Below are 17,055 nucleotides of genomic sequence, written 5' to 3'. Positions count from 1 at the left end.
CTGACTCACTGAGACATTATAAATGCAAAATAAAATTTAAAACCATGATGAACATTATGAAAGGCTGGAGTTCTTACCATCATCCAAAGAAAACCAAATAAGCTTAACATGAGCTCCAGTACCAGAACATTCAATACTAGTAATAGCTCCTCCCCCCCAAGCCACCCAAGTGATTGCTACACCTGATCTCCTAACCATACCAAGATCCTCCTAACACCCAACCAACTTAACATCAACAAGAACAAATTAAAACAATCAAAAAGGACTTTAGATGCTCTGCCTGCCTACAAATGCCACCCTTGTAATGGGCCAACCAATCAAAATTCAAGCAGCATACTGAAAACAGCTCTGTGAACTAAAAATCTTTATATAGTATACACCCATGTATTTCATCTACTTCAGCCATTCCTTTGTTATCCTCTACAGGAGCTATGTTTTTTTTTAGCAAGAACCTTGGCCTTTGACTATAGAATAGGCCCCAACAAAGCTGCAAAGCTATTTGTTCAAAAGTGTGACTTTAAGGTGTATATTTTACCCAAAGGTTACTTGGAGGTTGTTGTATATTGTCCTCATATTGAGGTTTTGCAACAGGATGCAATTTATCCTTGTGTCCAGGAGTTGAATATATATAAACATGAATACAAAACTTAAGAAAAAGTTAAGACATTGGTTCTCACCATTTTAAAATAGCATTACATCTGCCCATGAATAACAATTTGAGACAATTCTATCAAGAGATAAAATTCTTTATAATATATGTATAACAGCAAATGCATTACAGAAAAAATCTGCATTAATAGTTACTGGATTCAGCAATAAAAACAAACATAATATCTGATGAATAAAATCAAGGATGACTTACCAAGGTTGAGAATAACAGTTCTAAAAACCTGATATCCTGACATCTGAGAATTAATTTTACGTGCCTGAAGAAGATGAATAACCAACATTGCAATAACATGACTAGATATCATCCTCAGTCCCTGAAAATAAAAATTGTATTGGTAATTGTTTTTGAACACTAAATCATCTCAGACACTTCAGTCAATCTTAAATAGAAAGAATAAGAGTGCAGCCACCGAATAGTAATGAGCATATGTGGGCAGATCCTCAAGTCACAAGCAGCTACACTCTTAATTCTTATAGTCTGTTCCAAGCTGACAGAAAAAAAAAGACAAATGTTTCATTACATAGCACATTACCACCCACAATTACCCAGATTGTTTATTCAGGTGTGAAGAACGAACTTCTAAAATGGACACAACTGGCTAATTATAAAAAACTTTTATATAAAAAGCAGCTCTTATGAGGTCTGTATTTTGTGTGTACCAAAAGTTATTAGTCTTTCCATCAGAGAATGCCACAGATAAGGAGACCCATGCTGCCATGGTATACTCCACGGAGTGATTAGGTTGAAGAGAACAGCACTTAATCATTAATTGTAATATGCTGTATAACATACTTTTTCAAAGGGTTGATGGAGTTATACCTGTCTCCATCTTGCAGGAGGTCTGCTGAAGGTTCTGTGGGCAAGAGCTGTGATAAAATCTACCCCAAAGTCACACTGCAATCAACTGAAAAATCTTTGAGAAACTGTCCTAAACCTCCTTAACTGCCTATTTCTCCAAGACTAACTTTACTTGATGACCAGTGTTTGGTATCTCTATATTTCCTACTTGAGAAAGCTAAGATGACTAGCTGCAGTTCCAGAATGAGTACAGTAATGTCTTGAACTTACGCAAGGTTAGGTTCCAGACCCTGTCATGTAAGGGGAATTTTTGCATAAGTTTAGCACGGTCTCTAAAAATGCCAATAAATGTTTACTTCTAGAGTGTGAACCTAAATATGACCCTAATCATGCTCCCTAAATATTGAGCTGACTTTTATATGAAATTACTGTAATTTCATTCAAAAGTTAGCTTCATGCATTACCCATAACAAAAAGAAATAAATGATTGTTAAAAACATAGGAGTGCATGAAGATTACATACACAATATGTACATAGTTCTTTCTTCTTTCTCCTTTTCAACCAACCAATCTAAATCTTCTCAACCACTTTTAAGAAATTCTTTACTCTGTCTCCTTCTCTTTGTTTCTAAAATTCCTTTTCATGAACAAACAATTGCTTTTCATTTGGACTAATACAAATCTTAGTTGTATTAGTTTTAGAACAGGCAATTACAGTTCTAGAAGGTAAAGGAAAAAATGAATGTTAAAAATAATCTATGCCATCGCTAACTACGAGAGAGAGAGAGAGAGAGAGAGAGAGAGAGAGAGAGAGAGCTAGAGAGAGAGAGAGAGAGAGAGAGAGAGAGAGAGAGAGAGAGAGAGAGAATTATTATTTTTATTGCTTAATGTTATTTGATTTACACATAAAAAGCTTGAAAACTTATAAATTATAAAAGAAATTGAACAAACACCTTTCAGGGTTTCTCCAGGATTGAAAAATGTTGTTTATGTTTGTGTGTCTGTGAAATAATCGTGTATGATAATTAGTTAGGTTCCAATGAAAAGTTTGTGTTATTGTGAATTCGCACAACTCGAATCGCATAAGATTGAGGTATTACTGTATATCAGACCTCTAATCTCACCTCCTTCCCTTCCCATGTGTTCTGCCACCAAAAATAAACACCTATTTAAGCCAAAAAGGGCTACTTCTGTCCTTCAGAAGGAGGTGCCCTTATTACTTACTGCAGTAGGCTTAATGCTTGGAACTGGAGTACTTTGTTTGGTTTTTTTATTAAACAGGAGAACAGAAATTTACTTTGTTAGTAAGGGGGGAAAAATAAATGGGTTGTAATTAAAGGCAATGGGTTTGTGAGCTGGTTTGTATAAAAAATTAATATTTCCTTATTTAAAAGTATTTATTTATTCATTTTTTTTTTTTATTAAAGCTCGTTCTTTCATTTTGTCTGTTATAGGAGTCTATCTTCACCCCATTCTATGGATGGATCTAAAGGAGAGTAGCATGTTTAGGTGAGGTGTTGAGGACACTTGGTATATTGGGTATTTTATGAAACAGTGGAACAGTATGTAGTTGCCAGAATACAGTTCATGGTAAAGTTTGTAAATTTGACAGGAGCAACATGTGGGATTGGATATTATATATACTGGTTTGGACTTGGCAAAGAGAGTACAGTGTTCCCCCCGTATTTGTGAGGGTTGTGTACCACTCACCCCAGCAAATAGTTAGAACCACCACTAAAAATGCTTATAACTGCCTATCTTGAAAGTTCAGATATCAAATGTATAACTTAGATAACATCCTGCTGCAAATATACCTTGAATTAATAACCTATTACTGTATTAATCTTTGAGCTTATATTATTAATATCATCTTAAAAAACATTTTACCACTAAAAATATATACCTATAGCCAATAGGAGAGAGAGAGAGAGAGAGAGAGAGAGAGAGAGAGAGAGAGAGAGAGAGAGAGAGAGAGAGAGAGAGAGAGAGAGAGAGCATTGAATGGCAACATCATATATCTGACCATCAAAAGTGAAATTATGAATTATTTCTGAGACATAGAGAAATAATAATAATGGAGAGAGAGAGAGAGAGAGAGAGAGAGAGAGAGAGAGAGAGAGAGATAGAGGAGAGAGAATAGAGAGAGAGAGAGAGATGAGAGAGAGAGAGAGGAGCATTGAATGGCAACATCATATAACTGACCATCAAAAGTTGAAATTATGAATTATTTCTTGAGACATAGAGAATAAAATAATGGAGAGAGAGAGAGAGAGAGAGAGAGAGAGAGAGAGAGAGAGAGAGAGAGAGAGAGAGAGAGAGACGAGATGAGAGAGAGAGAGAGAGAGGACGAGGATGAGAGAGAGAGAGAGAGAGAGAGCATTGAATGGCAACATCATATATCTGACCATCAAAAGTGAAATTATGAATTATTTCTGAGACATAGAGAATAATAATGGAGAGAGAGAGAGAGAGAGAGAGAAGAGAGAGAGAGAGAGAGAGAGAAGAGAGAGATCCGACGAGAGAGAGATGAGAGAGAGAGAGAGAGAATTCCTAGATTTGACCCGTTCCCCTCGCCAATACGTCTTATCAAACTGTCATTTACTCCCCTGCCCTCCTTTCCCGAAGTGGATAAAAAGACTGGGAATCGCTATTTTTTACTATTAATCTTATTAATATTTGAAAATTAATTATAAGGTAAATCATTTATTTATACTATAAAACAAATAAACATACATGAGAGAGAGAGAGAGAGAGAGAGAGAGAGAAGAGAGAGAGAGAGAGAGAGGGAATGTTATCGTTATTGTTTAATCTCATTAAACTTAATATTATTTGAAAAGTAGTACTGTATATATAATATTATTTTACCATAAGATATAGTAATGCCCTTAAAGATATACTTGCAGCCCAAACAGAAAGTGAGAGTTACCACTATGACATATGTATCTAGTGTGGCGAGAGAGAGAGAGAGAGAGAGAGAGAGAGAGAGAGAGAGAGAGAGAGAGAGAGAGAGAGAAATCATCCTTATTTAAGTGTGAAATGGATAGATTATTTTATTTCTTTAAAGTACTATGATATATGAATTTTGAAATTAGTTATATTATTATTATTATTATCATATTATTATGTGAAATATTAACAAACATACAGATGTACCATAGAAATCCTCTTATCTTAGTAAGAGAGAGAGAGAGAGAGAGAGAGAGAAAAATTACATGAACTTGAGTGGGCAACACAATGCAATTCTCTCCCCTCCTGTCACATTACTTGATATATTTGACAGCTGTTGGACCCCAACTGCCTCAACTTGGCTACCAGGAGTTCAAAGACAGATGTGGGGTAGAATGGATTTCCTTTCATTCTTACATAATTTTTTAATCTATATACTAAAATCTTACTAATTTACTTTAGTATTTTCTTTACTTAATTGATGTTATTGCTGTTTACATTAAAATTGATATTTGAAAATTAGTAAATAATTTATTTATCAAACAAAATAAAACATACATCTGCATAAGAGAGAGAGAGAGAGAGAGAGAGAGAGAGAGAGAGAGAGAGAGAGAGAGAGAGAGAGAGAGAGAAGAGAGAGAGAGAGAGAGAGAGAGAGAGAGAGAGAGAGAGAGAGAGAGAGAGAGAGAGTTACCCTTATTTCAAAGAGTGAAATGGAAAGATTATTGAAGCATTTCTTTAAAGTTCTATCACATGTGATTTTTGTTTTTTGTTTGTTTGTTTGTATGGTGTTTTTACGTTGCATGGAACCAGTGGTTATTCAGCAACGGGACCAACGGCTTTACGTGACTTCCGAGCCACATCGAGCGTGAACTTCTATCACCAGAAATACACATCTCTCACTCCTCAATGGAATAGCCAAGAATAGAACCCGCGACCAACGAGGTAGGACACCAACATATAATTTTTGTAATTACAGTTATATTATTTATTATTTGCAAATATTAATAAACATATTATATATGTTTATTAATATTTGCCGTCCGACCTCTGCACTGAAAGAAAGATGAGTTAAGACTGGGATTTCCTTCATTCTTACATAATTTTCTAACAAAAGAGTATATGTGAATGGAACGAATTCTGTGTGTGTACGATAACGCTGATGAGATGAAGTGGCCGAAGGACACCTTTACGTAGAAGCATGATGGGATAGATGCTGATCAATAGGAGAGCAGGATCTTACGGCGGTGACTAGCATCAGGAACCAATGGGAGAGCGGGAGGATAGTGGCGAGTCTACTGAGTTATTGGTGCGCGTTTTAAAATTGTTCTCGGAGGTCCGGGCAAATCTCAGACTTTACAGTACACCCTTTCGTAACCTGAACTATTTTCGTGTACAGAAGCAAAAAAATCTTCGTCTTTGCTTTCGAGACTTGGATTTTTCGTAAGTACGGACTTTCGTTAGTCGAGGTTCCTCTGTACATGCCACTAAATCACTCTAAATCTTGAGTTCTGATAAAACAGCATTCTCAGCTTGATGCATCCTTCCAGTACTCTCTGGTGTCATAGTGTTTGTCAAACTGATTGTTATATTACTCAGTTAAATGCATTCTCAAGATTTGCAAATAAACATCATAAAATCTGAAGTATTACTTACTATACTTTATAACAACTCAAATCCCATTAGCCAAGATCCTGAGTGACACTATTCCACAGACTAGCTGTCTGTCTGCTAGATATAACAAATACAAAATATAATACAAAAATGAAGATACTATTTTAACAATATACTCTTCCAAAAGCATAAACCTCAAACCCGTGACAGATGAATTAAGGCAAATATACTAAAGTCCCTGAGAAAATTTGTTAAATGGTCACTGTTTAGCATACTACAGCTACTAAATGTGACAACAACTGAGATGATCATGCTGCCATGAGTTAGTCACAAGCATTATACCATACTCCTATGTCCCATGCAAAAAGTTGAATGAAGGGATATTGAATACACATCCCAAGAATAAATTCCATATCATATACAGGCAATCCCCGGTTATTGGCAGTCTCAGTTAATAGTGATCCAGTTTTATGGCACAAAAAATCGGCAATTTATGTCACCATAATGGGCCAAGTTTCAGTTATTGGTGCCAAAAGGTGCTGATAATAGAGTTATGGCCCCATAAAATATCTAACAGAAGTGCCATTAACGGTTAATGGTGGTTGTCATTTAGCACCCGGCCTAGAACGGAAGCCCCGTCGATAACCACGGACTGCCTACTCTCCTTTTGACCTCCAGTTGGTCCTTACATAAAAAATTATATTACTATTCACAAAATAAACATTTCATCAATATAATACCATAAATCCAACAGTCACATTTACAAAAAGTTCACTAACAACACTATATACTGTACTACCCAACATCTAACTTGCCACTACATTTGTCAGTAAAGTTTATGAACATACCTTGCTGAAATTTCGTTGTGCTAACCAAACCTTCAGTAGCTTTATTCCCTGTATCATGTTTGAATGCTGACTAATGGTGCCACTAATGTGCTGAAAATGGTCTTGCATCACAACGTCTATAGCACTAGACCAATTGCAATGTGGTGTTGCTTTGTATTCCTCTGAAAAAAATTTAAATTAAGATATCCCATAGGTTCTGAAATTAGCTTATATGAAAAAATTTATCTTTATAGACTGAAATGACCAAATATTTTACATATGCCTTTACAATTATTTTAAACAAATCAATAATTAGAATACATTTTTGAACATTATAATCATAAGAACATTAAAATATTTATAATCATTAGATAGCTTATACTTTTGCGCCAGCAGTTGTTCAACAGATTAAAACGAAATAATGAGAACACTCGGTTTTCTTTGAATAGTCATCTTCTTTTCATCTACTTCCCTCACCCCTCAACAGGGGATCGATAGGTACAAACACTCGTAGCCGGTCAGTCTACTTCTGTTCACTTTGAATGTGAGGAAGTAGGGAGGGCAATTTATATAATAGAGAAGTAAGTACTTAAAAATTAAACCTTGAATTAAGTTTTATAGTATTTCTTTTATGAATCTTTCCTCTCCATCGTATAGCTAATTTCCACATCCCGGCTCGGCCAACGCGGAATCAGAGAAATTTATTTCTGGTGATAGAAATTCATTTCTCGATACAGTGTGGTTCGGATCCCAAAATAGGCTGTAGGTCCCGTTGCTAGGTGATCAACTGGTTCCTAGCCACGTAAAAATATCTGATCCATTGGGCCAGCCCTAGGAGAGCTGTTAACCCTTAAACGCCGAATGGACGTATTAAACGTCGAGTCAAAATCTCCCCCGATTTCCGAATGGACATACCATACGTCGGCTCAAAAAAGTTTTTTTAAAAATTCACGGAAAAATACTTATAGGCCTACCAGCTGAAAACTTTTGAATCACGCGCCTTGGGGGATGCTGGGAGTTCAAGGATCAAGGCGTTGTTTTGTTTACAATCGTTACGCAGGCGCGCAAGCGCGAATTTCTTTCTTATAGCACTAAAAAGTATCAGTGACAAATCTCAAAAATTATTTCGTCACTTTGACATAATTTTTGCACCGTTTTAAATTATCCGTTACATGAAGTATTATATATGAAAATGTGCGCAATTTCATTTAAAATACAACAAAAAATACTCATGATTGTAACTTTTATAAGTTTTGAAATATTTCCATATAAATAACGATAAGTGCCAAAATTTCAACCTTCGGTCAACTTTGACTCTACCGAAATGGTCGAAAAACGTAATTGTAAGCTAAAACGCTTATATTGTAGTAATATTCAACTATTTACCTTAATTTTGCAACAAATTGGAAGTCTCTAGCACAATATTTTGATTTATGGTGAATTTATGAAAAAACTTTTTCCTTACGTCTGCGCGGTAACTCTTCCAAAAAAAATCATACATGCGATTGTGGTAATGTTTGCACCATTTTAAAATTAGCCATTACATAAAGTTTTATATATGGAAATGTGCGCAATTTCATGCACAATACAACTAAAAACAACGCATGGTTGTAGCTTTTATCAGTTTTGAAATATTTTCATATAAAAAATGATAAGTGACAAATTTTCAACCTTCGGTCAATTTTGACTCTACCGAAATGGTCGAAAAACGCAATTGTAAGCTAAAACTCTTATATTTTAGTAATATTCAATCATTTACCTTCATTTTGTAACACATTGGAAGTCTCTAGCACAATATTTCGATTTATGGTGAATTTATGAAAAAATAAAATTTTCCTTACGTCCGCGCGGTAACTCTTCCGAAAAAATCATACGTGCGATTATGGTAATGTTTGCACCATTTTAAATTAGCCGTTACATAAAGTTTTATATATAAAAATGTACGCAATTTCATGTAGAATACAACGAAAAATAATTGAAGGTTGTAGCTTTTCTCATTTTCGAAATATTTGCATATAAATCACGATAAATAGAAAAAAAACCACGTTCGGTCAACTTTGACTCTACCGAAATGGTCGAAAAACGCAATTGTAAGCTAAAACTCTTATATTTTAGTAATATTCAATCATTTACCTTCATTTTGCAACAAATTGGAAGTCTCTAGCCCAACATTTCGATTTATGGTGAATTTATGAAAAAAAACTTTCCTTCCCTACGCTCGCGGATTCTCCGCCATAAAACTCCGAATTGCGTACATCGAATTCTCGGAAAATTTGCTCCGTTTCATATTAGGCATTTCATAGAGTTTTATATATGAAAATGTGCGCAATTTCATGTAAAATAACAGGAAAAATATTTGAAGGTTGTAGCTTTTCTCACTTTCGAAATATTTGCATATAAATCGCAATAAATAGAAAAAAAACCACGTTCGGTCAACTTTGACTCTACCGAAATGGTCGAAAAACGCAATTGTAAGCTAAAACTCTTACAGTATCGTAATATTCAATCATTTGTATTCATTTTGAAACAAATTGGAAGTCTCTAGAACAATATTTAGATTTATGGTGATTTAAAAAAAACATTTTTTTACATCTGCGCGTTACGAATTCGTACATCATTTTGTGATAATATTTTTCTGGTGTTGCTTTTATTGTTTTACAATGTATTATATATCAAAATGATTGCAATTTAGTGTAAAATACAACGAAAAAAAAGAGAAACTCGTTAGCTTTTACTGTTTTTTGCACAGCGTGATTTTAATACAATTATGTATGAATTTTTTTTTTTTCGCTACCATATATCGCATTATTACCATATGATAATGATATTATCTTTCATTTCTGATGATCGCATACTAAATTTCAGGCAATGAAAAAAAAAGGAGCCAAAAATGAACTCTTAATCTTCAAAACTAAGCGCGCTCTGATTTTTTGAAAAAATTATTTTTTCCGCTTCCGCGCTCGCTCAAAACCGGCTCCGGAATTCGGGGGAGTTTTTTATTTTTACCGCTTCGGCGTTTAAGGGTTAATCAGCTCAGTGGTCTGGTAAAACTAAGATATGATTTTTTTTTTACATTTGAAAAAGGTAGTCAAGGTGGAAATCTGCCAACTCTTTAAAGGCTACATTTAACAAAATATATGTACAAAACCTGTCTTTGTTTACCCCATAATTTCAATCCATTGGCTATTACTGCTGCCTTAGAAGAATTGTTACTCAGGTAAAAAATCCTCATTGTGAAGATACCCGAGGTCTCTTTGGAGGGTGTCCCCTTCAGCAGAAGGAAGGGTGGGGTTATTGTGCCAAAACCCTGCAGAGCCAATGATGCATAACTAACACGTATCAACATACAAAAATGTACAGTTCTAATACTTAAGGGCACCTGCTGGCTAATGTCATTTTTCAAGAACAAATCTTTGACATTCATATCACTTAATAAGGTCACTTGGGACATCTCCAAACAGCATATGATTTTCCCCTCTGACCTTTGGTTTTGTGATGCCAGTGCGTTTTATCCCGAAAATAACAATTTTTCAAATTCTATCTCCTCCCTTGATACTTAATATTAAGACCTGGGATTGCTACCATATACGTATTCTACCAATCAGGAAAAAAATTTAAGAAAAAAATGGAACAAAAATCGGAAAAAAGGGCTTTCTTTTATTGTTCTATAATGTCTTTCTGAGTTATATACCAAATTTCAATGCCATAGCTTTAAAACTAAGGGAGAAGATAGAATTTGAAGGTCAAGAAGTATAGTTTTGAGATGCAGGCGTTCAAAGTTTTTCTTTGTATTTTTACAAAAGACAATGTTAATAAATCATGATTACTATGAATTTTATAGTATTCCTTTTTGGGTATTAATAAACCAAAACTATGTTATTTATCACAATTTAACCATAAATGAAGATCCCTTTGCTCAAACATCGTAGCCTGGGGCACTGTGTCAAGCAAGACGTCTCTCTCTCTCTCTCTCTCTCTCTCTCTCTCTCTCTCTCTCTCTCTCTCTCTCTCTCTCTCTCTCTCTCTGCCTAATATCGCCAATATTATGACCTTTTGAACTCTTATAAGAGCGAATTTTCTTCTTCTGCATGTTAGCGAGATGTTTTGCTTGTCTTTTCCTCTTTGCCATAATGAAATGCTTCCCAAACCAAAGAAAAACAGACATAAAAGCAAGCGAATGTCAGAGGTGAAACTCGAATGTGTACTTTCTTTTTACAAAGACAATGTTAATAAATCATGATTAATATAAATTTTATATTCCTTTTTGGGTATTACTAAATGTTACTCATCATAAATGAAGATCTCTGTGCTCAAAGATCGTAGCCTGGGGCGGGCAGTGTGCGTCAGGCGAGACGGGGCGGTCCTTCCTACGCAGCACTCTTTCTCTCACCTTCACTAACTCGGCTAATATTGCCGATATTATGATCTTCTAAACTCTTATTAGAGCAATTTTCTTCTTCTGTATATCAACGAGAAGTTTTGCTTGTCTTTCCTCTTAGGCATAATGAAATTCTTGCCAAAACAAAGAAAAACAGACGTAAAAGCAAGCGAATCTCAAGAGGTGAAACTTGAATGTGTATTCTCTCTCATGTTTCTGCTCGCACTGAACGCTGTGTAAGCATTACCTTCCCATCTTATGACTCATGGAATCTCTACAGATGCCATTGCTCACAATTTGTTTGATAATAATTATCAAAATTTACGATAACAGAAGGAATACTGCATTTTCTTGTACACATCAATGTTTTTGGCTAGTAGAGTTACTTTTACTAATTACCATGTAACTATGAAAGCAAAGAGGAATTTTGACGAAATATTTCGTATACGCATTCTCCATTGCCATACGAAGCTCCATGAATTTTATCATGACTTTGTGTTTTTCACCCTCTATCACCAGCTGGCCAGCTAATGATTTGATTTTTGCCTCTGACCTTCAGTTTTGTGATGCCAGTGCGATTTATCCTGAAAATAACTATCAGGAATGGATCTTTTGGGCAGGAGTAGTAGTAGTAGCGAGCGGAAGGTAGACGTTGTAACGGCACCTATCTAGAGAGGGGTTTTGAGAGGAAACTTCTAATTGGCAGAGATTCTGTAGTAGTGGCTTCCACTCGCCCTTGTGCCATACCGACACCCTTTATGGGTGAGCGAGCTGGAGGTAGTAACTCTAGCATTCCATATAGCTTTTTTCTCTTGTATATTAAGCATCTATTTATACCTAGAAATGTGTGCTACAGGAACATTTCACCGGCCGACACAGGTTGAACCAGAAATAACTATTTTTCAAATTCTATCTCCTCCCTTGATACTTAATATTAAGACCTGGGATTACTACCATATAGTATAGACCTGAAGTAGACCTCCAATTAAATGAAGTTTTTTCTAAAAGTAATATTTTTGCTAGATATGAATTTTTTCATTATGGTAAAGAAAATAAACCTTAAAAATCAGGAAATGTAAAAATAAAAAAATAAAAAAACTGGAAGCAAGGGCTACATTTGATTGTTCTATAATGTCTTTCTGAGTTATATACTAAAATTCAATGCTATAGCTTTAAAACTAAGGGAAAAGATAAAATTTAAAGGTCAATAAGTATAATTTTGAGATATGGACATTCAAAGTTTTTCCTTGTATTTTTACAAAGACAAACACAATGTTAATAAATCATGATTATGAATTTGATATTCCTTTTTGGGTACTATTAATAGACCTAATTTGAGTTATTTCTCATAATTTAATCATAAATGAAGATACCTTTGCGCAAAGATCGTAGCCTGGGGCACTGCGTCAGGCGAGACGGGGTACTCCTTCTTACGCAACACTCTCTCCCTCTCCTTCACTAACTTCGCTATTATCACCAATATTATGATATTCTGAACTCTTATTAGAGTCAATTTTCTTCTTCTGAATGTTAGCTAGATGTTTTGCTTGTCTTTTCCTCTTTAGCATGATGAAATTCTTGCCAAAACAAGAAAAAACAATGTAAAAGCAAGCGAATGTCAGACGTGAAACTCGAAAGTGTACCCTCTTTTATGTTACTGCTCGCACTGAAGGATGTAAAGCTTAGTCTTCCCATCTTGTGACTCATGAAATCTCTACAGATGACACTGCTCAAAATTTGTTTGATAATAATTATCAGAATTTACAATAACAGAAAAAATACTGCATTTTCTTGTACGAATCAATGTTTTTGGCTTATTGAGTTACTTTTACTAATTACCCTGTAACTATAAAAGTAAGAGGAATTTTGACAAAATATTTCGTACACGCATTCTCCATTGCCATACGAAGCTCCATGAATTTTTTCATAGTTTAGTGTTTTTCGCCCTATATTGGTCGGCTGGTGCCCTTAACACTACGTACCTCCAATACCCCCCAAGCTTCTGAAAACCAACAACCAGGTTTACAAAGCAGTAGGCAAAAAAGAGAGAGAGGGGGGGGGTGGGGGGGGGGGGGGAAGAGACTACTGATTGACTGAGGACATCATACCCCCTGTACAAACCTGAGGACTTACTGAACTGCAATATTCGTATTTAATCTCTGTCCAAAGAAGATAAATCATAAAAACATTATCCACTGATTAACTTCAATAAATTACCCAAGTATAAGTTCTTTCCATATTTACAAGTTGTAGCCACTAATTCACCTGTCAGATGGTTTACCTTCCATTAAGGATAGAAACTGGCATAAGAGTCCTTAACCACAGACCTATTGAAAAGGACATTACATTCCTACTCTTCTCAGGTCTGGCTTCTGAACCACTCTTCACAGAACCTTTACATCAGTGCAGTTAGTGCAGTTCAAACAATTCTTTATGTCCTTACTGGACCACCAAGGGGTCACGTTCCCCATGCCCTAGAGACTCGAAGCTCAGTAAAGATACGGTTGGATGTAAGGGCCTTGCCAAAACCATTGTTATCCCAAAATAAAGCAAAATTAATTTCCTTGTCTTTAGCAAAGCCTACCTTAACTAAAAAAGGTTGTGGCCATCATGAAATTTCCATAGAAACCTCTTTACAAGGAGCTTGTTCCAAACAGTTCAAATGGTGACAATAAAATAAACTGAAGAATTGCATACAGATGCCAAAGTAGAGTACATACAGGCAGTCTCCAGTTACTGGCTGGGGTTCTGTTCTCGGCAGGGTGCCAATAAGCGAAAAACACCATTAACCAAAACTCAGCAATTTATGGAATTTGTGGCGCAGCGTTTCGATTAATGGGGCCGATAACCGGTTAATGCTGCTAAGTATATTAGGTCACCATAACTCTAATATCAGCACCTTTAGGTGCCGATAACCGAAACTTAGCCCATTATGGTGCCATAAGTCGCCGATTTTACTGCTCTAGACAAGCACCATAAAACCGGATCGCCATTTACCGAGACCACCGATAACTGGGGACTGCCAGTACTAGAGACCTAGGAAACTCCACCTTAACACCCTGAAATACATATTCATGTCTTTGTCCTTAGACAAGCCTAATAACCAAAGCCAACATGACCTTTGAGCCAATTAAAAAGACTAACCATTTTATTTACAGAAGTATCAGTGCTGGAAAAAAACCCTTAATGTGAGACCATGACTTTGTACCTTGACCACTGGTTTTGGCAGTGATTAGTTTTCTCTCTCAGCACTGATAATGGAATTACTGTGAGTTCCTGCCTTGACCTCACCAGAAGCAAAGGACATCCCATGCAGTCATCAGCAGTTTGTGGGATTGTGATGGACCATTCATCTCTTGGATGCTTGTGCCCACCATTGAAACAAACTGGAAATCCAGCTTTCTTTGGTCATCTAGGATAATCAATACCATGAGACAACTTACAAATTTGCCCTAATACATTGATGCCTTCCTGGAACATAGCAAAACGAGGAAAGGCATTAGTTTAGAGTCCTAATCAGGGAACAGCTTGGTGCCCACTGCCTGAACTAGAGGATCTTGCACTGGTGAACATACATTGACAAACAAGACTTCACTTAGTCTCAAACAAGTCAGTAACAGGGGATCCCTACAGCCTACTGTCTGACATCAACCTCTGGATGTCAAACCTCTTCTGTTTTGAATACACCAGCTCAGCAGCTGAGTACATCTACTAAAACTTTAAAAATTAATAACTACCTTCAGTAAGGTAATAACTCAGATGAGGTTACCAGTGTTAATTTTACAAAAAAAAAAAAAAAAAAAAAAGGAGAGAGAGAGAGAGAGAGAGAGAAAGAGAGAGAGAGCAGTGCATTTAGACAGAGTAGTGTTCGCTCTTTCATATCCATAAAATTATTAATATTATCTCTAATAGGCTTAATTTATTTGAGTACACTATAACTGCCCTTATATGGTATAAAAGTGAGTCAAACTCATTACCTTTAAATTAGGTCAAGTCTGCATTTAAACAACCTTGGAGGGGAAATGTCTCAAAATAGTTAATTTTGCTCTCAACTCCAGTTAAAGGAAAAAAAGACTAGAATCTTCAATTCAAAAACCAGCATTCTGCAACACTTTGAATACTCTTACCAAGAGCGGGTTTAATTCCTTCATGAGGCTTTTCCTAGACTCAAACAGCTTTGCAGGCGAAAACTCAACAGCATCCAGGCTCCAAAAGGAGAGTTATGATATACCAGGTACCTTAGTTACATCTGCCCTAAAGACCTCTTAAGGTCCATGTTGTAAGTAATGTCTACTTGAGTGTTACCTAAAATGTATGAAAGCGCAGAACTAAAATTTCTAAAAGCTGAAACCGACAGCATTTAAGAGTACAGTCCAACCTCTTAAATCTGGAAACCTTGGGACCAGGCCACTGCCGGACCACAGAAAAAAATAATGAATGAATGAATTTCGGCGATAACTGCTTTTGAATGTCACCGTCGCTGTCAGAACGTAAACAAAGTACACCGGCGCCATCTATTGAGGAAAATGAGCAATAAACTATTCGCTAATGAAATCAAGATTTTCTGGCATGGTTAAAGATTTATGCTTGCACTTCTTGCCTCTAGCATCATATAATCTCATGGGTGGCATATCGAATAGGTAAATACATAGTTACATAAACGAATTTATCAAAACTGTCTCTCAAGCACATACAGAGTAAGGAATTTGTGATTGACAAATGTCTCATTGTTTTGACTAAAAGTTAAAAGGTTTGGCTTGGTTGAGCCTTCTCAAGTGAAATATTTAAAAAATATATATTTATTCTTAAAAAGTTAATATCAAAAACATATTTGACTATGCATATTTACATTACTAACAACTATTTTCATACAAACAAAGGATATATGGCATAATTTTTGCTGCCTTGAGGTTGTAAACAATACGTGGCACGTCCCTGGTGGCAGCGGAACAAACTAATGGCAGCTGATTTAAAATCAAGCCGAAACACAGGAGTTTCTGGACCATAGAATACCAGTTTTAAGAGGTTCAAGTGTATCTGGGAATCTAAAAAACTTAATGAAGTTGCCTATAGAGATGCATGCTTAGGAAATGCCTCAAACCCAACTCCAGCAGAGACAAACTCACCACTTCCTCTGAAAACTTTAGCAGTTGAACTTCATGTAAAATTAAGGATAGATTCACAGTCCACACCAGACAAACCTCAGTCTGGCACAAGATGGTTATGGTGTCAACATGAACATCAGAATCATGTGGAAGCTTAGAAAACTAGCATATGGAAGATCTTTGAAAAACTGCCTGAAAGAATGACTACTAAGGAGATATACTACAGTGGCAATAGAAGATGGAATCAATCTTCTTACAGCCACCAAGGAACTACTAGGAACATTCTATAGTCCTTAGATCCTTTAAATTTAATTGTCTCTCTTCCAACATAAAATATGAAAGATGTAAAGATTCATAAATATCTAATACGATCCGCCAAAAAATTCCTGCCAAACCAGTCTGAAAACTCAGAAGTTGAAGACAGATAACTGTCTGTTCCAAGTCATGAATAGGCTTATAGTTGAGTTATTACAGTTCTTACAGAAACTGACTGCTGAAAATTCAGAACACTCTGTAGGCACAATCAGATTCCTACTGTTTAGTTGGTCCCTACCTAGAACAGCCTAAGGAAATGACACAAACTTCCTGTTCTGAGTAAAGGAAATGCATTAATGATATCAATATCTACAGTGCTACCCCAATTTTTCACTTTTCATCCTGTCACAGAATTTTGTGGAACACATTACAATGGTCCCTCCACATTCGCGGGGGATACGA

At 35.9% G+C, this 17,055-nt stretch overlaps 1 protein-coding gene across 1 annotated transcript in view; it reads right to left on the bottom strand.

Annotated features, from left to right (window-relative positions):
• The window catches only part of LOC135224527 (nucleolar protein 6-like), a 254,757-nt gene that overhangs the window by 154,784 nt on the left and 82,918 nt on the right, over nt 1-17,055 (bottom strand). The window contains exons 8-9 of the mRNA XM_064263598.1: nt 6,877-7,037; nt 863-983 (exon numbers count right to left, since the gene is read on the bottom strand). Coding sequence (XP_064119668.1) covers nt 863-983; nt 6,877-7,037 — 282 coding nt within the window. The remainder of the gene's footprint in view (nt 1-862; nt 984-6,876; nt 7,038-17,055) is intronic.

This window comes from Macrobrachium nipponense, chromosome 12 (genome assembly GCF_015104395.2).
Source record: "Macrobrachium nipponense isolate FS-2020 chromosome 12, ASM1510439v2, whole genome shotgun sequence".
Classification (NCBI taxonomy): Eukaryota; Metazoa; Arthropoda; class Malacostraca; order Decapoda; family Palaemonidae; genus Macrobrachium; species Macrobrachium nipponense.
The sequence above is the reverse complement of the archived record's forward strand: the minus strand, read 5'-3'. Positions and strand labels throughout refer to the sequence as shown.